The 24,868-nt window shown below is 41.1% G+C and overlaps 2 protein-coding genes across 2 annotated transcripts; both read left to right on the plus strand.

The window, feature by feature from the left end:
* The first annotated feature begins 6,180 nt into the window (after nt 1-6,180).
* On the plus strand, nt 6,181-15,080 carry katnbl1 (katanin p80 subunit B-like 1). Its single transcript, XM_049589562.1, has 10 exons — nt 6,181-6,376; nt 6,965-7,095; nt 7,229-7,266; nt 7,470-7,752; nt 8,763-8,878; nt 8,979-9,029; nt 9,457-9,546; nt 9,823-9,927; nt 12,794-12,887; nt 14,505-15,080. Exons 2-10 carry the CDS (start codon nt 7,087-7,089, stop codon nt 14,535-14,537), a joined length of 819 nt encoding a protein of 272 aa, XP_049445519.1. The 5' UTR covers nt 6,181-6,376; nt 6,965-7,086; the 3' UTR covers nt 14,538-15,080.
* A 1,820-nt stretch (nt 15,081-16,900) lies between these two features.
* emc7b (ER membrane protein complex subunit 7b) lies at nt 16,901-24,613 on the plus strand. The gene is made up of 5 exons (XM_049589563.1): nt 16,901-17,252; nt 19,850-19,969; nt 20,104-20,242; nt 23,629-23,709; nt 23,998-24,613. The coding sequence occupies exons 1-5, from the start codon at nt 17,020-17,022 to the stop codon at nt 24,145-24,147; spliced, it is 723 nt and encodes a 240-aa protein (XP_049445520.1). The 5' UTR covers nt 16,901-17,019; the 3' UTR covers nt 24,148-24,613.
* Nucleotides 24,614-24,868: the final 255 nt, after the last annotated feature.

The raw sequence follows: 24,868 nt of genomic DNA on the forward strand, positions 1-24,868 counted from the left end.
ATGTTGTGAAAGGATCTTCAATGAAAAAGTGCAGGTTCAAGGGCGTATAGCTGCCATCTGTAGCGATAGACAAAATCCACTCCTTAAAGAAACTGAGATAAGATAATATGGGTTGTATCTTCTGAAGCAATGGACTGTAGTTGAGTCTCTCTAAAGCTCCATTTTGGGAGTATGGTCCAATGATCACCTTAAAGCAATAGCTTGATATTTTGGGGAAATACACTTTACTTTCTTGCTGAGAGTGAGATGAGAAGATCTATGCCGCTCATCAGGGGCAGAAATCCTGGGGGGCACATGACCCCCCCTCCAGTAAAGCTCCCCCCCCCCCAGAATAATTTGAGACACGATTAATAATTTTTGAACAATGCAGTAGTATTTATTGAAAGTACAATGTAAGCGGTGCTCATTATAATCGCGCAATAATGTGCTATTTAAATCTTAAAAGATTTAGTCCCCCCCCTCCCATTCCTAGTAGTGGTATATCCCACACTCTTTCCAACAGGCGGGGCTAGCAGTCTTAGTACTTGGCAGCATCAGCAGCGTGTGGCTGGACCCGGCTGCCCACATCGTGCATCGCGGGGTAAGATGTATACTCACACAGACACAGTTTAACTTACACAAGTTACAACACATCCCATTTACTGTTACAACAAGCAAGATAGTCAGAGAGGACAGGAGAGAAAGAAGAGGGAGAGGACAGGACAAGAGCAGTCAGTGGCGGAGCAGCTCGTAGCTAATGGGTACCTGTCTGTAGGCTCTCCACCTGTCAGTGAGACAAACATGGAAGACGTGCAGTTTAACTGACGAGGAGCGGTCATTACGCGCGACTATTACACTTTTACCAGTTTAATTGCAGGAAATGTTTGTGGACTCAGCCAGTGCTAAGAAAGGTCCTATGCCTGCCTGTTGGAGACATAGAGAGAAGATTAAAGCATCAAATTGCTGTAAAAGATGCTATATAAAAGACAGGCTACAACTTTTTTTTTCCTTGCCCCGGAATTACTCTCTAAAATTTTACTGTTTATTGCCCCCCCCCAACTATGAAATGGGATTTTCGCCCCTGCTGCTCATACTTCTGTATGACAATTATAGAAGCAGGAGCCAGCAAGTAGTTAGCTTATCTTAGCATTAAGACTAGACACAGGGAGAAACAGCTAACCTGGCTCCAGGCAAAGCTAACAAAATCACTCAGTAATTAACATCTTCATTGTGTTAAAATGACAATTTGTCCTTTTAATGAGTTTTATGTAGGCCCCCAGGATGTACACTGGGTTTTGAAGTCAATTTTTGTAGTGGCCAAACAGTGTAATTACACCGTCACATGATGCCCTATGGCCCAAAAAGACTTTTTCCTATTGACTTACATAGCGAAAGAGACGTCCTTAAATCAGTAGATACATTTTTTTGAGCGTCACAACCCCCACCTAATTACTCGTTTTAATATTGGGATTTTAACCATTCGATCAAATAACATTTGGAAAGTCTAGAAGAGCTGCACAATTGAATCATTTTATCTCAATTCATGTTAGCACAGCTCTAAAGTGGAAGTTAGAAGTCCCTAGTGCACCTGCTCCATGGGCCACACAGTTCGGAGGCAACACCAATCATACGGGTAATCTTCAGTGTGACCCTGCCCCCAATGCTGTATCCAGTTCTATGTATCATCCATGGTTTTATGTGCTTGACTATTACTTTGCCGGGAGCAGTAACTTCTGGAGTTTCGGCTGGCTGCCTGGCAACTGCTCCAAGCCAAAAACATAGTTTTAGACACTGATCAGACAGAGCAACCTGCAAAACACTGTCTTTTTTGTTGAAGCCAGCCCCAATGAGACAGACTGCTTTTTGCAGCTTGCTGTCTTTTTGTAATTGTTGCTAGGCAACCACCAAATCACCTGTCCTGAGCTTAACTGCAGTTTTTCTTTTTAAGTAAACTCATCGGTCTGTACACTAAAATCTGCATAAAAATGGACAGGTGGAGAACAACTAAAGACTGGTCACAGGGAAACAGAGAGGCCCTCAGAAGGAGGAGAAATCAAATGGAGCACCACCAGCTGGTCCAGGAGCTTCACCCGGATGATGAGTCTGGGACAGTTTGACAATCTGCTATCAATCGTTGGGCCTAATTATAGGTGGTAAAATGTATATTTTGCTCAGATATGTCTTGCAGCTTGCCAGGACAACAATGAAAGTGAGGTAACATTAGCTTAACACTGTATGCTTCCACATGTTTTTCTCACCACAACAAAAGGCCCACATCAACAACCCAAACAACCTGCCCCAGGCTACAACGCTCTGTCTGATTGAGGTGTTACACATCTCCCAATGTATTTTTTTCCATGTACATCTAGATAAACCTGATCTCATGTGTTGATTAGGAAGCTTGTCTTACATTTAGACAGAGCCACGCTAGCTGTTTCCCCCTGTTTCAAGTCTTTGTGCTGAGCTACCTGGCTGCCCACCACCTACATAATCACCTTACAGGTGTGAGATTAGCATCGATCTTCCCATCTAACCCTCAGCAAGAAAGGCAATAAGCTTAAATCCCAACATGTAAAAATTATTCTTTGAGAAATAATCATGCACCTCTTGCATACTTGATTGAGATAATGATCATATAAAAAGAGGAAAAGCCTACAGAGTTCTTATATAATATTAATTATAACTCCCACCACTTTAATGTGACATTTCAACACTGTATGGATCTTCATCTGGTCTTTTTGAAAAAAGTCTTCTTTCCATCGATCACATTACACAATGTGTGACTGGGAAGGTAGAGAAAAAAAATATTTTCTAAACTGGTAGTCCTGTGCCATGTGTATGCACGTGCTTCAAATTGATAACAGATTTTTACAAGCAAAAAATTTTTTAGCAATTTTTAGAGAGTGCAGTCGAGCAGGTGTGTCTCGTCAGGAGTCAGAAAGCTGCAAATAGACCTCCCTAAATATTTCCAAAACAAAAAATTGCCTGCAGCAGACTGAACTCACTTTTGAGAAACGGTTCTGAGATAAATTCATAAGCTCCAAACTGCAAATATCTAGCCATGATTCAAATTCTACTCGTGGCCTTGCTGTGTAGAGAACTTGATGACCTTAAGAGACGCAGAGCCCTATATATGAATTATTCATTTCTAAGCAAAACCAAAATAAAATACAAAAATAAAAAAAGTCTGATTCAAGCAAAATGCAGACCATCCCATCGATTATTCTAAAAGTAATCAGAGACAGCATATCAGCTGGGTGTTATGTGCTATTATTAACAATTATTGTGAGGCAACTTCAATGAACAGCTGAGGTGAGAAAAAAAAACACAACAGAAAAAAGAACTGTATCACAGTGTCCTGTTAAAGATGGCAGGTTGAAACTAATAGGCAATACTGCATTGTACAAAAAGGTCCCCAATTTTCAGGGGTTTTTTTCAAATAAAAAACTCTGATACTATATAAATAGTACTCCACGTGCAGACTTTACATATTACACATAGTATCCTGCATGTTTTTGTAATGTCGTTATGTCTTGCCTGTTTTAATCCAGACCACACTGCAGGTGAGGGGCTGGAAGAGGTAAACATTATGTTGTCCTGGCTCAGTATTTCATCCATTGTGTGACTTGTGTATTTTGTTTTGTTTTTTGTTTGTTTTTTTAAACATAGCCTAGGGTGCTGTATCGCAACCAAAAGACCAGATCATTTAATTCTGAGATTCAAAAAATATGAATGATCTGTGTGGAAAAACTTCGTCAACAGCAGAAATTCAACTCAGTGTGACTCACAATAAACAGTTGAATGCAGGTTGTAGCGGCAGGTAATGTCAGGCCAACTTAAAACTAATAACATAACCTTATCTTACCTCCAGTCTACAACACTGTCCTGCTTATTGCTGGTTTCATCTTTAATTCACACAATGCTTCAGTCTAAACAACCTTCAGGAGGTCATGAAGGTTCAGACAAGAAACAAGACAGCGTGAAGGAATTTTTAAAATTGTATTCTGTTGCCCATTAAGGCACCTGATGTCTGAAGATACACAGAAGTTTTTCAGTATTTTGACATCTTTTCTGAAGCGTTATATTAAAAGGGGAAAAACAGGTAAAGGTCATGAAGGTCGCTGGTTACATAATCTTGGTTCATTCTGAAACCTTTTGTGCAGCACAATTTAAGTAGTCTCTAACAGGTCACTTTTAATTAAATTCAGATTAAACATAATAAAACTATGCCCCTGAATCACATGAATTATAGAAACTAGAAATCTTTAGTTAAAAAGTGACTATGTGCCTCCAAGAACACTGTGATCATCTGCTGGTGGTTTATATGAGGTTCCCAGAAACAGCCGGAAGAAGATCAGGGATGCAGCGTTTGTCAATTACGCACACTACCTATCAATATCAGGGAAGCTAGCTCGCTAAATATCTTTTAAAAGAAAGCTAAAAACATATCTGTTCACTCTAGCCTTTAACTAGCTCTGACTTCCTGATACAGGTCTCAAAATCTTTCTTTTTCCACTTCACCCTGCTGCATCTCTTTCAAACTCTTACTTGAGTTTCACCTAGTTGATAGTTTGCTGATAGTTCGCCTATCAGCCCTGACTTGGAGTTGAGGACGCCATCATCTACCTGCTCAACCGTGTCTACGCCCATTTGGATAAGCCGGCAAGCACTGTGAGGGTCATGTTTTTTGACTTCTCTAGTGCGTTCAACACCATCCGTCCAGCTCTACCGGGTGACAAGCTGACAGCAATGCAGGTGGATGCCCCCCTGGTGTCCTGGATTGTAGACTACTTGACTGGCAGACCACAGTATGTGCGCTTGCAACGCTGTGTGTCAGACAGAGTGGTCAGCAATACTGGGGCCCCGCAGGGGACTGTCCTCTCTCACCCTCTACACCACGGACTTCAGCTATTGCACTGAGACCTGCCATCTTCAGAAGTTTTCTGATGACTCTACTATAGTTGGATGTATCAGCAAGGGTGATGAGGATGAGTACAAGGCTGTTGTGGATAACTTTGTCACATGGTGTGAGCAGAACCATCTGCAGCTCAACGTGGCAAAGACAAAGGAACTGGCTGTGGATCTGAGGAGGACCAAGACACCGGTGACCCCTGTTTCCATCCAGGGGGTCAGTGTGGACATTGTAGAGGACTATAAGTACCTGGGGGTACACATTGACAATAAACTGGACTGGGTTAAGAACACTAACGCTCTCTACAGGAAGGGCCAGAGCGTCTCTATTTTCTGAGGCGACTGAGGTCCTTCAACATCTGCCGGACTATGCTCAGGATTTTCTATGAGTCTGTGGTGGCCAGTGCTATCCTCAATGCTGTTGTGTGCTGGGGCAGCAGGCTGAGGGTGGCGGACACCAACAGACTCAACAAACTGATCTGCAAGGCCAGTGACGTTGTGGGAATGGAGGGTGACTCTCTGATGTGTCAGAGAGGAGGATGCTGTCTAAGCTACGAACTATCTTGGACAATGTCTCACACCCACTCCACCATGTGCTGGTCAGGCACAAGAGTACTTTCAGTGGGAGACTCATACCACCAAGATGTACCACTGAGCGCCACAGGAAATCATTCCTGCCTGTGGCCATCAAACTGTACAACTCCTCCCTCTGAGTGGCCCTGAGACTTTTTCACACACTGCAATAATTTAATTTAACTTGTGCAATAACCCCATTTCACCCTGACTGTATATATTCTGTTTGTGTAAATAATCTTGTTCAGTTTACAATATATATATATATGTATATATATATATATATATATATTTATTTATTTACGTTTATGTTTGTTAATAATTCCTGTTTATTTAACTATATATTTGTTAATACTACTGTTTAAATTTCTTATATTTTCACCTATCTTTCCTCTCTTGCAAGGAGCACCTGTAACATAAATAATTTCCCCTCGGGGATCAATAAAGTATGTCTGATTCTGATTCTAATTCTGAGTTTATGATTTATAGTTGTACAACTCTATGATCTTATTAATCAGTAAATTAATCTTTACTTTATTGAAGGATCTGAAACCTCTTCCAGCAGTGAAGGTTTGCAGCACTTAAATGAAGGTACTACTGGATACTTCTAGGGTAGAGAAATACACAGCATGCCCTGCATGCATGGCGACACTGGATGGCGCCACTGCACACTTAGGATTTAAGTAGGCCTATGTTTCATAACGTCCAGCAGTCGTCGCTAACTCTGCAGCGTTTCTTTTTGCCAAAATCAATCCCACAATCCCCACACACCGGCGGTGTATTCATTTGAATGGTACAACTCTGAAACGCTAGCGGACCTGCACACAGAGGAGCTGCTCTGGAGTTTAACCAGTTTTTCACGTTTGGGATTTACACACCTGAGGGGACCTGGTGCGCCTCACAAAATGAAGCGGTTGGTATTTGACTTTATCGTTTAAATTGTGAAAATAAAGTACCTTTTATGAAGCCATATGTTCCCTGAGCCGTAGTGCTAACTAGCTAGCTCGAGCTAGCGGCCCAGCTAGTTACTCCCAACGTCTCCGTGTATCCTTGGTAGTTGTGCTAACCTGTAAGCTAACTGTTAAGCTAACTGTAACTGTACTTCTACGCTACCTAGCTAGCGACGTGAGCTAACTTTAAGCTACAGGACGTAGCGAAATGCTTTCCTCTAAACGTTTGTTGTCCAATAAATTGTAGCAAGTCATAAAAACCTACCCACTAGTTAAACCTTAACGACAAAGTGATATTTGTTGGCAGCTCACCTAGCTAGCAGTGCTTGTATCGTAGCAGCCAACGCCTCTGTAACGCAAATATAGCGTTTTTGTTTTGTATATCTCATTTGAATGTTTGCTTTAAGTCTTTTTGAATACCACCGCTGCATGTTAGACCACATGTTATTTATAGGAGGCTAATGTGTAAGTAGTTAGGCCACCAAATGTGACTGTAACTTTTGCAACTCCTGACGTTTCCTCCTGTTTCTCCACAATTGTTTGTCCAACAGTGTCTCCTACTATGGAAGCTGGTAACTTGAGCATGTTTGACAGTGAGAAGTCCTAAAGGTCAACCAGCATACATCCATATGGCTTTCTGCGACCCTGCCTGCACTTTTCTGCTGAAAAGAACATGAAGCAGGTATGGAGATGTGAAAGCAAATGCCATGTGGTATTATTGTGTAAATAACTGTTTCTTAAATCCTGGTGAGTGTGAAGTTCAGTTCAGTGGTATTGTAGCAGTAGTGGCCTCATCCCCTATCCTTTTGTTTTAGGTGGATATTATAAATAAGGAAGAATTAGATAAAGAGAGGTGAGTCTCTGATCCACATCTGTGGGATTCATCCAATTATAATCACCCACTCACTTTGTGTCCCACGGGTCTTCCCTGTCAGTCACTGGACCACTCAGGCACCTTTCCATAACCATTATCATCACGTCTGTGGCTTTAAATTTTATGGTTTTTCAGATCATGACAGCTTTGCATCCAGTCGATGATGATTTTCTTCTTGGCAGATTTCCAGTGCATTACGGAGTACACGGCCCAGGCAAAGCGAAGCAATTGTCAACTTGCAAGAGGAAAAGTTGTCCATTGGCGGAGGTGGGCTTAAAGCTGCGCCGCAAATCATCAGATGTAGGGCGTGCCCGTGACCCCGGCATGGCCAACAAAGAAAATGAGCTGACGTGCTCCGATGATGTGCGGGGCATCTACCACAATGACAACTGCGGGCTCCCTGTGAACTCTGCAGAGGCCTCCAAGATGGCAGGGGCCAGCTCCAAGTATGGCGACTTTACCGAGGTGAGAGTTACAAGAATACTTCAACCGCAAAATGACCATTTGTTAACAGTTACTCACTGTTTGTTTTGTTGAATTTGTGGAGAAAACATTTTGTTGGATGCCTTCTCCATGAATGAAAAATCCAGAAACGGCCAACATCCTTGATGAATTGAAATAAAGGGGGACCAACACCCTCAGAATTACCAAAACATCTGTTTATGAACTCTTGCACTACTCTTGCAGTATAATCTAATGCACATACTTCAGTTAGTACACTTTTATGTAGTATACTATAGTGCACTGCATTTTTCCATACTTCTCAGCGTGAACGCACTTATGCACTCAAAATATTAAGTGTAAGTACAAAAGTACGCAATTTGAGACACAGCATAAGTCTCTTCAATTCTGTTGTGTGCTCAGAAATTCTTTAAACATATGCATTTTCACTAAAACGTTGATTTTAAACATTTCTCTCTAGATGTAGCATGCCCTGAGCTAGCCTGAGCACCTGCGTGTGTGTATTAGCTCCACTGGAGCAGAGTCAAACGTGCACCTGTTGTCATTCACATTACTCGACTGTGTATGTCATTGTTTATACTGATATGTTACTTATCGTAATGTTTTAGTGAAAATGCATGTGTTGGGAAGTACTGAGCGTACAACTGGATAAATAAGACTTGGATCATACTGCACGAGTTGTGTGAGAGCTTTTAATTTGATGTTTTGATAAAAGTTTTGCCGTTGTTAAAGGCAGTGCCCTCCTACTTAAGTTCTTGGAGAATGTTCACCATTTCGATTCTCAATTCACTGTGGAAGCATGTGAGAAGACCAACTCTTTTTTTTGTGAATTAAAGGCAACACATGGTAGGTAAATGAGATACAAAAGGTCGTTTTGCTGGTATAACGGTTATTCAAACACTGTTGCTTTGTTGTAGTAAAAACTCAGTTGTTTTAATTGTTTCTTGGAGTTTATACAGTATGAAACAGGGTTGCAGACTGAACTCCCTTTGTGCATTGTCTTTTACGTGCAGCTATCAAAGGACCACGAAGCTATGACTCACATCCTCTTCGGAAGGAACCTACGACTAAAAGTAGCCCAAACACTATGGCGAAAAAACGCCAGTGAATTAGTGGCCTACCTAATAAGGTGAAAGAGTGACTAATAGCTAATACTGCATCTTGGTAGTTAGTGTTCATCCCTCAATCACACGACATGCTTCACCTTTAATCATTCGTTGTTTTCACAGAATTCAGGACACAGGGGTGCTGCTTGACTGCTTACCTGTCTTAACTAACAAGTGAGTCTCACCTGGGTGTTTGGCTTTTTTGCTCTATAATGATTTGCCTTCACCTGTAATGACTGGACTGCAAAATACTGCACTCATGTAACAGTAGCATCATTAGACTGCAGCTAATGATTATTTTAATTGATTAATCCATATATACTTTATGTACTTTTTTCAATGAATGTGAAAGTCCAAGAAATGTGAGGAAATTGTGAAAATGGGTAGCAAGTTTTTATTCAGAGTGCAAGGGGACATCTTCAGATTTCTTGTTGTGGCTGACCAACTGTTGAAAACTTAAACATATTTAATTTACAGTCATGTAAAACAGAGAAAAGCAGCAGTTCCTCACTTTTGAGAAACTGTAATCAATGAATACTGCCCACATCAATGACCGTCAGCTCACTTTCTTTCTGTTGTGTGTGTTCTTGTTTCTCGTCAGCCTTCAGACTGAAGCACCATGTTTATCACTTGGCTGCTGCGTCGACCTCATGCCCCTAGTGAAAGTGATTCTTGCCAGTAAATATGAAGAGTAAGTGTCACTGAGGAATTGCTAACTTTAAACGATGCCTACAAGTACTGAGTTAAAGGCACTGGGGTTTACAGTTTCATGCTTCAAGGCCTTTCTTCACTCATCCAAGAAGCTTCAGCTGGTCTGATGACTCATAACCTGAATAGAGAACTGATGAAGTCTCTTGGATGAGTAATGAAATGTCTTTGACTTAGCGCTCATATCTTACGATCTTAAGTTCCATAGACGTCTCTGACATTATGATTTGACTGATTTGTCTGCTTTCTTTTCTTACAGAAACATAATGGTGGGTTTACACTGGGTTCAATCCGTCATCAGGAAGTGGTGGCCAGAACTTTCTAAGAATGAGAAAAGACTGCGGGACAGTTGTTCGGAGGACAGGTGGGCACCGCATGCTTATATACAACCTAACACTCCCTCTATGATGCAGCCTACACTTGAAGGGTAGTTACAGCTGTTTTCAAACTCAACCTAATTTTTTCAAGGTTTTGGGTCTATGCAAATCTTTGACAATGACTTAAAGGAGAACTCCGCCCATTTTCAAAGTTCATTTTATTCTGTTAGTCTTAGACAGTGAAAAAATATTAGTAAACATGGACAACTTTCTCCCAAAATTTGTGACATCATAGGATATGAAGTCTGAAGCCGCTCCTCAGAGAGTGAATTTGGAAAGATGTTATAGATGACACTGAGAGCACCCAGGGGAATGTTCCCTATATATGGGTGTATTTTCTTTTTCAGGACTGAGGCATTGTAATAGGATAAAGCTAATTTGGGTACATAAAAGCAAACAAACATTCTGTGGGTCAGCAAAAATCAGGCTGCCATTCATCAGCTTGAGACTTACTTCTCTGGTCTACAGCTTTGAGAGAAAGTAGCTCATTTTCACAAATACTGATTGAACTTTCCTAGGCCATGGGAATAACATATTAGAATTCCCAATTTAGGTGGTGTTTCCCTTTTACCGTACGACCAATGTTCAGTGTTTCACTGGAAATCCTGCTAATCAGCACAGTGGAAACTGAGCAGGAGCAGTGTTGCCACCAAAATGTAACACATGCAAGGCTCTGACATACTTTCCGTTTTGAGCATCCGCAGACAGCTGCGGTCACGCAGATGCGGACGTGGTTCTATTCATAGTACAATTGGCTGTCTGTGTCCGCCCCTGGCAGTAAACAGACGGGCTGGGAGGTGAGCCTGCTGTCCTCCTACTGCTAACATCAGGTGAAACTGAAAGTAATATGCCGTTATTGGGTCCGAACTTCAAACTAATGACACCGCAGTGCTGTGGCTGCAGCTGGTTTGACCGCAGTGACTGAACTGGAGTGTGCAACAAGAGATTGGCAGATGTGCAGTGAGCGTGCATGCAGATTTGTGCGTGTGGAAACTATGAATTGGCCTCTTAGATTCTGCTCAGTTTGTTTGATGAAAAGATAGCACAGGTTGAAAATAGCAGAATGTTCAACCTTACTGAAATGTTTCTTAGGAATGAGAAATGGCATTATCTCCATGATATGACACTATATTAATTACTAGAGAGCAAAGTTAATATGTATCATGAAATAATATGACTGTTGTTATTTATGGTTACTTTATCTTTTGCTAATACAACTTCCTGTCACTCTCCTGAGCATTCACCTCTGGATGGGATCAAGGTGGATATGCTTGCATTTTGGTTGTGAAACTGCAATACATGACTGTCAGAACAGAGCTTATAATCCGCTCTAGTCACAGTGCTGTGTCTTTTCAAATATGGAAATTCAAAATGGCACCAAAGCTTCAGCTTACTGAATTCTCAACCAGTGTATTCACATCCTCCATGATTTGCCTAGTGATCTGACCAACGTGCACTAGCTTATAAACAAAGGAGGTTTTCAGTGTTCTCTAAAAATAGTTGTTTATTTGCCTCACAAGTGAACTAAAATATTGATTTTGGTATCATAATGGGTGGAAAAAGTTGTTACAAACGCCGACTCATACAAAAGAAGATTTTCACTAACTCAAACACTTGTCTTGAGTTTAGCACTGACTTGTTTTGAGTTTCTAAATTAAAGTTTTCAAGAAGTTATGCAGAGCTTTCCATAAGCTCCTGCTGCCAGTCAAACAGCTGACTACTTAATTGTATTCATTTTTTATTCTTATAGAATAATTTTGATTAACAAGTTGCAATTTGCTCTGTATGCTAGCCTCCACTTAGAACAATACAGATATGATAATAGAGAAATGTGCTGATCTGTATCAGTCCCGCCCCCACATGCTCTGTATGAATGTGTGTACGTGCTGACCAGAGAGTCGTCTTTAGCATCTGTCAAATATTAGCAAAATAATTGATGACAAAACACACTGAGAATCGCACTAGCTGCACAGCCCAGGGACATCCTCATTAGATGGGCTACTTTGGAAAATAACGGTGGCAACAACTTGATGATTAGAAAATCCAGTGAAAAGCACTGCATTTTCCATACACGCCTTACAGACGTACGTGGGCTTAATGAACGAATAAATTATCTTTAGTGTCATCACACATTTTACAGTAGAGCCATCTCTGAGATGTGTTGGAAACATGCACGAAAACAGGCCATGTTTTGAAACCAACAGGCCTGTATCATGTGGGTAAATGTGTGCCTCAGCCTCACACTGAAATTTCACAGCTAAAAATGTCCTAGACTGTTTTTGTATTTTTTTTTTAATCATTGATTAATTACGCAAACTAATGCCACCATGTGTGGTGGAAATCAACTCTGACAGACATCTTTAAGAAGAAAATTGTCAGTCAGTTGATCAAATACATTAGAATGAATGCATAGTTCTCAATTACAGATGTTCTGATCCATCAGATATAGCTGTGTTTTTAAATATGAATAGCTATTGACAGACTGTGTAGGCTAAAATGCACAAGAAGCCTTATTCTCCTTTTCAGTGATTCACTAAATGTTGACAGCTGGGTAGGCAAACTCATTGTAATATGCAATGACTAATATCAGTGTGTATGATGGAATAGTTATATTAGAATGTGTCAGGTGCCACCATGTTAAGGATTTTAGGGCTCCCCTACCTGGCTGCTTTTCCCTAATGGTTGCTACTCCATGTCCTTGTGGAAAGTCCTGGTTATTTGAAAACATGGTCGCACACATTTTGAGCTTGTAGCAGGAGGGCTCATAGCAGAGACAGTATGTTGGGATTTATTGTGGGGTCCTGTGTGCACTCAACACATCGCTCAAAAGAAATGTTTGTCTGTTTATTGCAGGAATATTGAGGTCATGAAGCAGCGGCTGAAGGACTTGTGGAAGGACGGAGCCCGGTTATGTTTGGTTCCAGGATCTACGGGAGAACTGGCAAAGGTGAGAGGGATGACATTATTATAGTACTTTTCTGTGGGGTCAAACAGAACCGTCATGTTACTTATGCAATCCAGAAAGTGTCTCTTGAAAGGTTTTCAAGAGTTTGATACACTGATGAACAGCTTTAATCCATCTGTCATGGGTGGGGGGTGAGACTTGTTTCCACTTTAAAGAATGAGACGCTGGACCAGTAACGTTGCAAAAGCCAGAACCCTTTGCAGCACTATGGGAGGGTGTGCTTCGGTCGGGACGCCATCAGGATCGATGATCATGACATCCTGCAGTTTTAGATATTTTTGTCCAATAGCCTTATAGCATGAGACAGGACCATAACATAAGCATGAGGGTAGAGTGTGAGCGTTTACACCTGTTAAAGGCATCACTAAAGCCCCTTTCCCACTGCACGAAAATCTGCGAACACCCGCTAACATGTGGCATTTTAAAGCAGTGGGAAAGGTTTTAATCAGCATTCTCACCAAGGTCAAATGACTCTGCAGTTGCCATCGGGATGGGAACACATCATCCGTGTGAACCTGCTAATTTTAGCTCCTTTACCAGCAAGATGAAATGATGCGCCACCACAAAATACTGCCGTCTCCGCCTAAGCAGCACTCTAACATCACTTCAAATGAGTCTGAACCGAGTTTGAAGAGAGACTGAATAAGTAAGACATATATATATATATATATATATATATATACACACATATATATACATATATACATATGAAAAGAAGTAACCACATTAAAGATTTGTCAGGCCTCCATGCTCCTCTCTTTTGTTTACCTGTTTGTGACGTGGAACGTGACACGCCAAAAATCCACACACACAGAAAGGCATGCTCATCTGCCACAGAGCTGTGTACACAGCTATGGTCTGCTGGCAATTGGAATAGAGTCTGTAGCCTATTTTTTAGTGAGTTTACCTGTGTTTAAAACACCTGTGAACATCTAAGTCTGGTGGAAAAGGGGTGTAACATTGGGGCACAACTTTGCTAATCTAGCAGTGATATATTGGATTTTATGGAAATATTTAACTGTCGCAAGTGGGGCCTGAAAATGGGTTGCAAATGGCCTTCAACACTCCTTCGAAATATAGATTATTCAGATGTTTAGTTTCAAGCTTTGTCTGGGTTTCTTGTTTTAGGATTTCATAAGGTGCTTGTTCTCTATGGACAAACTAAATGAAAACAATTGCAACAGAGTTGAGTAAACATCCCCCTGTTAATGTCTTGAGACGAACATTGTGTCACAAAGATACAAGTGCTCCTGTTGATTTTGGGTGAACTCAGCCAACCACTCCCATCCTAAATAACCCTCCACATCCACTGTTAGCTTAGCGGCATAGGTGTCTGTGACATGAGTTGAGTTTGTATTGTGCTTATGGTTCATTTGTTTCCATATTCCCATCCTGTTTCCTATTGCTACTTCATGAGATGTGTTAAAATAATTTACATTTTCAAAGTTTATGTTTTAGCTGCAGAAAACAAACTCAACATCACCTTTTCATGGGCAGTATTTTATGGAGTGATTGTGTGTGTTGTGTTCAATGGGAAAAGTTTGTCTAATGTCTGACTGTGACCAATAACTGATGTGTTATCTCTGCTTCATGTTACAGGCCATCGAGTCTTATCTATCACAGCTGCCATGACCGTCGTCCGTGTAGCACTCTGAGGATGTGACCACTACTGCCAGATCATGGCTGTGTTTTGAACTGATAATGACGCCAGAGAACTGGACTGGTTCATTCTGCCACTCAAACTCAAAACCTCTTACTGGGACTGAACTTGACAATTCAGACAACTCCCTCAGTTAGAGCTGGAGACTCTTAAGGAGGGCTGAGAGAGGAGAAAAACACACACACAGCAAATGACTGCTTCACATTGAAGTGGACCGTCTTGTGAAGGGGCATATTTAGTGGACCTCCATGAGACTGGGTGTAACGTCGCTCTATGAAGTGCCAAGCTCTTTGTCTCTCACTACACCACTCTTTGCCATGGAATGCAAATGCACTTGTGGATGTAATGAATGCTCCGCTGTTTTTAATGTTTGTTTTTGCGCCTGGGTTCTCCGGAATCAGGAACTTGAATCTACAACAGTCTTAAGTTATTAGAGCTCCTCTTGTTTTCATTTTGCCTCTTCATATGACATCTGACTGTATCATGTAAATTGTAAAAACAAGTGATTCTTTTAATCTTCTTTTAAATAAATTTGATGGAAATCAAGAAAAGTTTTAGTGTGTGTGTGTGTGTGTGTGTGTGTGTGTGTGTATAAAGGGAAAGGGTTCACAGTTGCTGCAGATGTGTTGGCTGCACATCCATGATGTGAATCTCCCATTCCACCACATCCCAAAGGTGCTCTATTGGATTCAGATCTGGTGACTGTGGAGGCCATTGGAGTACATTGAACTCATTGTCATGTTCAAGAAACCAGTTTGAGATGATTTGAGCTTTGTGACAAGGTGCCTTATCCTGCTGGAAGTAGCCACCAGAAGATGTGTACACTGTGGTCATAAAGGGATGGACACGGTCAGCAACAATACTCAGGTAGGCTGTGGTGTTTAAACCATGCTCAGTTGGTACTAAGGGGCCCAAAGTGTGCCAAGAAAATATCCTCCACACCATTACACCACCACCAGCAGCAGCCTGAACCGTTGATACAAGGCAGGATGGATCCATGCTTTCATGTTGTTTACACCAAACTCTGACCCTACCATCTGAATGTTGCAGCAGAAATCCAGACTCATCAGACCAGGCAACGTTTTTCCAATCTTCTGTTGTCCAGTTTTGGTGAGTCTGTGTGAACTGTAGCCTCAGTTTCCTGTTGTTAGCTGACAGGAGTGGCACCTGGTGTGGTCTTCTGCTGCTGTAGCTCATCTGCTTCAAGGTTCGATGTGTTGTTGGTTCAGAGATGGTCTTCTGCATACCTTGGTTGTTACCAGTGGTTATTTGAGTTACTGTTGCCTTTCTATCATCTTGAACCAGTCTGGCCATTCTCCTCTGACCTCTGGCATCAACAAGGCATTTTCACCCAGAGAACTGCTGCTCACTGGATATTTTCTCTTTTTTGGACCATCCTCTGTAAACCCTAGAGATGGTTGTGTGTGAAAATCCCAGTAGATCAGCAGTTTCTAAAATACTGGCACCAACAACCATGCCACGTTCAGAGTCCCTTAAATCACCTTTCTTCCCCATTCTGATGCTCAGTTTGAACTTCAGCAGGTTGTCTTGACCATGTCTACATGCCTAAATGCACTGAGTTTCTGCCATGTGATTGGCTGATTAGCTATTTGCATTAAGGAGCAGTTAAACAGGTGTAACTTATAAAGTGGCCGGTGAGTGTATATGCCCTTGAAAAAGGCAAACCCATCTCGGTCAGTAGTCAGTAGCGTCAATAACAAAATTCCATGCTGACTCTTTAACTATAGCCTACATAAAAAATTAAAATGGTTATATTAAGAATTTCTTAGTTTCTTGATGATTGCTGGGTAATATGTATGTTGATGTTATCCATTGTAAAGTCTCTGATCATGTGAGGAGTAGACGTGCATGATCAGAGACTTGACATTGGATAACATCAACGTGCATTGGGTGGGGGGGTGGGGGGGTTAAAACTTAATCACGTGATCAAAAGAAGTTCCAATCTTCTGTCTATCAAAAGACAGGTGTTTAACAGGGTAAAGGAAGGCACAATTGTTAAAGAAAATAGGACAAGAGTAGTTAAGGAGACAAAATAAATATAATAGAAGAAAAAAGATGCTATTTTAATTTTTAAAAATGTACTCTATTAGATGCCGCATTTGGGAGTTTATCAAATAAGTAGCAGCAATGAAAAGTCTTGAAAGAGTTAATAGATATTTTTTTAATTTTAGGAAAATAATTTATAGACTAAAAAAAATTCAAAATATAGTATGACACATACAACTGGCAGCAAAAAAAAAAAAAAAATACTGTACATGAGACGTGATCAACGTGTAAATGTCAGTTTGTTCAATAAAGTTTTTCAAGTGACGTCACTTTCCGCAGCGACACAGCTGACGCGCCGAGAGTTCCGCTCCTTCTCCAAGCTTCTCCTGAATACATGTTGACACGCGTACATTTACAGGTCATTTTAATTTAACACAGTTAGACATCATGTTGAGCACAGAAAGATTACCGCTGTTATGGCTGTTGCTGCAGGCTGCGGTCGTCGTGGCGTGGTGTTTCACCGACATGGAAACGGGGCCTGGCGCAGGTGTACCGACACAGCCGAACGGTGATCGGTTCAAAATCGAGGGAAGGGCGATAGTCCCCGGGGTTAAAACACAGGACTGGGTCTCCTCGGCTAGAATACTAGTGGAAGGTGAAGAGTACGTGGGATTTTTGAGGTAAGAAATAGCCACAGTTATACCTGCTAGCTAGCTAACCTCTTAGCTGTTGGCTAGTTAGCATTAGCATAGCCGAGCTAGCCTCAACGGTTGGCTGACGTGCTCCTGCTGGTAACCGCACGGCGGCTGCGGTCGGCAGATGGTAGGTCCATACTGTCCTAACTAATCTACAGCTGGATAATTGTGGATGTAACTGTGCCAACCCGGACAGCAACACGCATACTTTATTATTACCTTACTGTCAGTGAGCTCAGTAGCTAATTTCATGATGAGCTCAGCCAGGCCTCTCTGTCTCTCTGTCGCTGTAACCATAACAAACCAGAGCCACGAGAGAAGTGTGTTGGTGCAGTCTGACAAACACTGAGGTAAAGCTGGCAGTGCTTTTAAATCAATGGTTTCCCACAAACCATCATACAAATACACCGTGTGACTTATTTCTTAATTGACAAATTCCTTCTTTAAGGTTTACTGTGTGTATCTGCCATGATGGGGCACATGTATCATATTGTAAGGTGATAGGGGAGACTGGGGTTGGTTGGCACACAGTGTCTACTGCTTTGAAGGTCACAGAAACTAAAATATAACATCAAAATATTTGCTTTGTTGACCTATGTCAAAACATCTCAAAGTTCTGGTCGGGGAGGGTGGCATTTCAGTTTTATAGTATCAAAGGTAAACTAGTGATCTGTCGACAAACCTTACTATGAAACAGTTATACAGATATAGACAGATATACTGGTATTGTGTTACTTTGAGTTAGTAGACAGAGCAGCTAGACTACACTTTGATTTAAGATGTGAAAGTCTGGCTTACAGTTTTGTCACTAAGTTGGATCAAATGTGAGAGCAGTTATTTTTGGCACATTTGCCAACCAAGTGTAAAGTTAACAGTTGTAACTGTGACTGTATTTAGGGAGATTAAAACTATTTTGAAAGCATAAAACAACATTTATCTTGGTAGTCAATGGGTATAATTTGGTAATATTGTTTAAATTAAATCACCTAATTTTGGAAAACACTTTTGTACATTAAAACGTGTATTTATAGCTGAGACTTTAACCTTTTATTTTCTGCTGGCTAGAATATTCTTACATACATTGTGCCAGGGAAATAGAGCAGAGGGTGAAAAGTGTGCCAACTAACCGCAGTCTCCCAACATTGTTATAGCAAAGTTGTTAACAATTCTCTCTATCATGGTGTAACTATGTGGATGCAGATGTTCTACTTTGGAGTTGACAGTGGTTTTTAGGATAGTGCATCCTCTCTCTAAAGGCAGAGCCTCAACATTTAACCAAGATAAAACATGCTCAATTGCCGGTTTGTTATGTACTCCCTTCTCAAAGTAGCGCAGTTATATTGTGTAAGGGCTCATTTATGCTCCCTTTACATACGAAAATGTATACGTCTGTTTCAAACGATGTTACCGTCACTGCCCACATACCTCCATGCGCCCTTTACGTTGGCATGGATGTTAACCAATATATCCACCAGGAGGCAGCCCAGCGTCAAAAGTTTATGACAACAAACTCAAAAACAAACATGGCGACTGTGGAGGAGATATTGATAATGTACCTCTTGCATAAAAGACAAAAACAGAGGCAGCGTTGTAGGAGGCGGTGGTCGATGAGGCCGTTAAATACATTAGAGGGTGGAGAATTCTTTTCTCTAGTACTGCCGAGGAGAGAAATTGAATTGTTATCTCTTCTTCGTGTCTCACTAGAGCTACGTATCAGGTAGTGACAGCAACACTGCCCCCACAGTTCCCGGTGGTACTGCTCCGTTTGGCCCGTATCTGTAAGCTTTATGGAAACGTGCAGAAATACAGACGAAATGAATGCGGAGCACGGACAGAAGGCTCCGTCCGTATCCGGATCTGTATTTAACGTTGAGCATAAATGAGCCCTTAAACTGAGAAAAAATATTAACTATATATATATATATATATATATATATATATATATATATATATGTATATGTATATATATATATATATATATATATATATATATATATATTAACTCTACCCTTATTGATATAAATGAGATGGACAAGGGACACATTTCACACTGTAATGCATGAATTAATGAATGATTTTTACTGTTGTGTCATGCAAATAATTATGCCCAGCCTGCATTGGCTTACAAGACACCATAAAATCAAACAAGCCAGGGCCAGAGGTCAGCGCACATATTTTTAAACAACAGAGAGAAAAAAGCAATAGCACAAGCAAAAGCACAGCAATAAAAGCATCCTGCATGATCAAATCATCATTGAGTACAACACTGTTCATGGATCACTCACAGAGACATTTACTGTGTAGCGCTGAAAAATCAAAGTAATCTATCTTGCCACCTTTTCCAGGAATTTACGGAACATTAACTCTAAACTAAGTGTTACATATGGTTCAGGGCCAAACTCCTGCTTTTTATGCACATATGTCCTTAATTTTGGCATTGACTGCAAGCACTTTAATTCAACAACTACAGCCAAAATGTCAGTATTGTTGATTCAGCACTTCTCTCTCCCCAAAACCCTAATAAACTGTATGCATGTACAGTGTTAATGAAATCCAATCCATGTTACATTCTCCTGTCGCAGAACTGATGGAAGTTTTGCTGTGAATGACGTCCCCTCAGGATCCTATGTTGTGGAAGTCGTCAATCCAACCTACAGATTTGAGCCAGTACGTGTTGATATCACATCCAAGGGCAAAATGAGGTAAGACGTTACTATAGTGAGGGGCATAAAAGGCACACACAGATGATGCATGTTGCTTGCATCAGCCTTGTATAGCACAATTTATGAAGGCAGCTCTAACCCTAACACTAAAGTAACCATGTGTCATTTCACAGGGCACGTCTGGTAAACTACATCAAGACGTCAGAAGTCATTCGCCAGCCATATCCTCTTCAGATCAGGGCTACCGGTCCTCACCCCTACTTCATGAAGAGAGAAACCTGGGGCTGGACAGACTTCCTCATGAACCCAATGGTAAAAAGTAAAGATGATGTTGCACTGAATACAGTGGTGGAAAAACGTTTTCGGACACCCTTAAAATTTTACACAATCTCAAATATTATCATGAAATATTTGTGGAAAAATCTTTTTTGTGTTTCAAAAGGTGTGGCTGCATTAGACAGATACAAACAAATACAAATTATATTTTTTTGTTTATTGTTTACAAGAAAAACTAACAAAACTAAATTCTTGACAGTTTCAATATGTCAGTTCTCAACATTGTCGGTATCAAAGTCAACAAATAACAGAGAATGTGTTCAAAACTGAACAAAAAATAAATAAACCATCACATCATCAAATTAATATTTAGTAGTCCTGCCACTGGCACGTAGTAGAGCTCTAATCCTGGCATGTTCCCCACGAGCCTTTCACACTGTTGAGGGGTAATCTTGTCCCATTCTTCTTGAATTACTGCTTTTAATTCTTCTAAATTCTTTGGTTTATGCTTTGAAACAGACCTTTTGATAATCCACCACAGATTTTCAATGGGGCTCATGTCCGGGGATTGAGCTGGCCACTCTAAGACCTGGATACTGTGCTCCTGCAGCCAAGTTCTGCTGGCCTTGGATGTGTGGCAAGGGGCATTATCTTGTTGAAACATCCAGTTTTTACCTTGACGGAACAGTGCACGCGCAGAAGGGAGCATGTGGGTTTCGAGAATGGTACAATACTTGGTAGAGTTCAATGTGTCATCACAGGCAGTGAGATGACCAACACCAGCAGCACTCATGCATCCCCAAACCATGATACTGCCTCCACCATGCTTGACAGTAGGTACTGTACATGCTGGAGATAATGCTTCGCCTGGCCTTCTGCATACCCTCACATTAGTAGGAGGAAGATAAAGCTGGAAACTGGACTCATCTGACCATGAAATCTTCTTCCAATTCCTGGCTGTCCAGTTCTTGTGTGCCTGGGCCCAACGGCGCCAGGCTAACCTCTGTCTCTCATTGATCAGGGGCTTCTTGATAGCCTTGTAGGACCTTAAGCCATGATCTAAAAGTCGGCCACGTACAGTGCGGGTGGAACACTGGACACCAGTTTGGTTTGACCACTGCTGCTGAAGCTCCTGTGATGTCATTCGGCGGTTTTGCCTGCACATGCGGATCAGGATGCGGCCATTTCTTGCTGAAGAAACTCTTGGACGCCCAGATCTTGGTTTGTCTTCCAAGCTCTTGGTTCGTCTGTATTTCTGCAGAGTGTATCCAACTGCTGAAGGACTGCATCTGCACTTCCTGGCTATCTGGCGGCAGCTGTACCCTTCCTGGCTGAGAATCTTTATCTTCAGGCGTGTTTCCTGAGTTAGGTTCCTTGTTTTAGCCCTTTTTGTGTCTGAAGAACTTTCAAATGTGCTGGCTTTATGTAGACACGAAGCTTGGCAACAAAAATTGTGTCTTTTAATAAAAAGAACAACCTTCATCACTGGTACCAAAATGACCCAATACTCAAAATTTCTTATGTATTTTTATGGAACCAATCAATTTTAAGTTTTTAATGGCTTTTTTAGGATTTATTTAGTATTTTGGCTGTGACTGTACTAAAAGAAATTGCACTTGAAGACCTAAGAGTGATTCTTAATGCAATATTTCTCAAATGCATGGGGTGTCCGAAAACTTTTTTCCACCACTGTATATCCAATGTAATATACCCTCAGCGTGTAGAGAGGTTTCCAACAGGTCACATGAGTTTAGATTGAGGTTAGTCCTATAATGATTTTAGCGAAGAAATGCAGGGACAGATTAATCAGTTTTCTGTGCTCAGTGTATCATTACCTTGCCTCAACGGAAACTAGCCTGTTACCCCCATCACCTGATTACCAAACAGAAGGAAATGTGAAATCTCCTTTTACACAAGAACGATGGTCATTTAAGTCTATTTAAGTAGTTAAACCAAACTGCCCCGATCCTGTGCAGTTGCTGTTGCCCAGAATTTATTCTCCGTATTAGACACGCCCATTGTTCAGACCTCTCCATACACGCTGTATGCCAGGGGAAAATATATTTCTTGTGTTTCTGGCCCTTTTGTTTAAAGATGTAGTTTTCTGCATTAAATGTCTAAAGCCCAGTTCAGTCTAAAGATTCGAGACAAGATGAAACAGTTTTAGAACGTTGCAGAGACAAGTTGCAGCAGTGTGAACTGGCCGGTCTGAGCTCGACTCAAGCCAGCTGATTGGTGTCACCTGCAACTCAGCTGGTTAAATCGCTGGCGGCTAGTTTTAGATCTAAAGCATGTCACCTGTTTAAACAGCCAGTCAGCCTGTAGTGAAGCCCACTGGTCAAGTCAAAATGACTGCAGACAGCATGCTCTGCCCCCGTCGAGCCCTCTGTTGATGTCCTCACGGTGCGGCAGTGTCGTCTGCTGTTGCTCGCCGTTGACTGATTAATTGGCGCTGCTTATTTATATCATTGTGGCATATTTACTATGAATACAGTCCATCTGATGCTCATTTTGTTTCTGTTTTTCGCAATTTCATCACGGCTACAAATGCAGCTGTAGCCAGTATCTCACTATCACTATCCTCATTCATATTTTAAGAAACTAGAAATTATATTCAGCCACAAAATAAGCCTGAAAAGCTGGAAATCCGAACAGAAGTACAGAGAGTTGTTGCATAGAGATGATACACCATCTCATCTAGTTGCATTGGTGTGAACCAGCAGGTTTTTAGAACATTGCAGAACGGTGCATTGCAAGTAGTCAAACGTCTCAACTCATCTCATTGGGAATCTTTGGTCTGAACTGGGCTTTAGAATGACCAGATCAGTGTTATATATTTTGTTGAGTTGTATACTACATATCCTAAATGTTTCCAGCAATGTTCAAAACCCTGAGAACCCTGTAATTTTATTAAGGACATGGTCCGTGCCATCAACTCTCAGTGGTGTCATATCCCCTTTTGCACTTGCATGAGGTTTGTGGTTGTCTGCCAGAAGCTGCCTTTTTATGCACTTTTAAGCCACATCTTTACAATACACTTTTTAGATCTTGGTCATTTTTAACGATATGTTTTCAACAGATGGAGGATTTTAGTGATTGGACATCTGGATTTAAGTTGTTGGAGAAACAAGCTGGGCAAACATTGGCAGCAGCTTGGCTCCAGCCTGTGCCATGCCAAACAGCATTGGAAAAACCCTTATTTTTAACATGAAACTACTTTATTCAGTGTTTTCACTGGTTTTGATAACCTGTTCAATTTGTTTTGGAGAGGAAGAGACCTCTGCAGATAATTTGGCTCCTGGTAAAAACCTCCTGAAAAATGAACATTGAAGGAATCTTAAACTGCAACAGCGGCACTGCTCCATCTTATGTGAAAATTACATATTGTACATTTACATTTCTTGTCTTCGTTGCTCCTGCAGGTGATGATGATGGTTCTGCCTCTGCTGATAATTGTTCTGCTGCCCAAGGTCGTCAACACCAACGACCCAGAGATGAGAAAGGTAAAGAATCCTTAATTGAGTTCAGCATGCACTGTATTGGAGGAATTCTGATCAGGTCAATGAGGATGTATTAATTGACACAAGATAGTGCTAGCTCCTGAAAGAACAGAGTTTGTAATGTCAGTAGTCATAGGAATACTTGCATTAAACTCCTGATGCCCCGTCCTTGCCTTACCTTGAAGGGTATACATATCATAACTCATGGCTTGTGTTATAGATTTTTAAAACCTAAGAATGTCCAGAGTCCCTCCCCAGCCTCCAGTTTTCATTTCACCACTGTCTTCACAGGAAATGGAGCAGTCCATGAACATGCTGAACCCCAACCCCGAGCTTCCAGACGTCTCCGAGCTCATGACCAAGCTCTTCTCTGGCTCCAAGGGCTCCAGCAAGGCAGGCAGCAGCAGCAAGGGCACCAGGCCAGCTGCCAAGAGGAGGTAGTACTGTACATGTCCCCCCAGTCTGCCTAAAAAAAAGCTCAAGTTATGCCATGGAAGCAAGATTTTAAAGTGTCATTTTTCCCCACTGGGTCTATTGTACAGTCTTCTTTATTATTAGATGTTTTAAGCACATCTTGATTTCTAATATGCTATTGGAAACTGAGAAAAAAAAAGTTTTTTTTTCTTCATACTGCACTGATAGAAATTTCTTAAACCCTGCGAAACCTTCATTTGCTCTATACTTTCTACATGTCGCTCAACTACTCACTAATCTTTTCTGTGCTAACCCTCCGGTGTTCATTTTTCCACTGCTGCTAATTCCACTACCCGAAAGATAACATATATACAGAGATTTTCTTGTTTTTGTTTTTTTCAGTCATGACTGTGAATGAAGATAAATTGAATTTTAAGAGTGATAAATTCTTATTTAAAAGCCTAGATAAATAAATTGCAATGGTATATAACAACAGTGTTTTTATTTCAGACCATCTTATTTCTTTGAGAGTGAACACATGGCCTTCTAATTTTCTGAATTACCGTGTGACATACTGTACGGCCAGAGTTCACATACTGTACATTACGTGCCTAAGGTGTATAAATTAAAATGGTCATGATGGGCAGTTCAAAGGATGATAGAGCTGTGTGGTTGCTTTTGAGATCTCTAGAGTGTAACTTTTAATAAAGCGGACCTTTAAAGTCCTTATTAAAGTCATAATAAAATG

The sequence above is a fragment of the Epinephelus fuscoguttatus genome, linkage group LG11, assembly GCF_011397635.1.
Source record: "Epinephelus fuscoguttatus linkage group LG11, E.fuscoguttatus.final_Chr_v1".
Lineage (NCBI taxonomy): Eukaryota > Metazoa > Chordata > Actinopteri > Perciformes > Serranidae > Epinephelus > Epinephelus fuscoguttatus.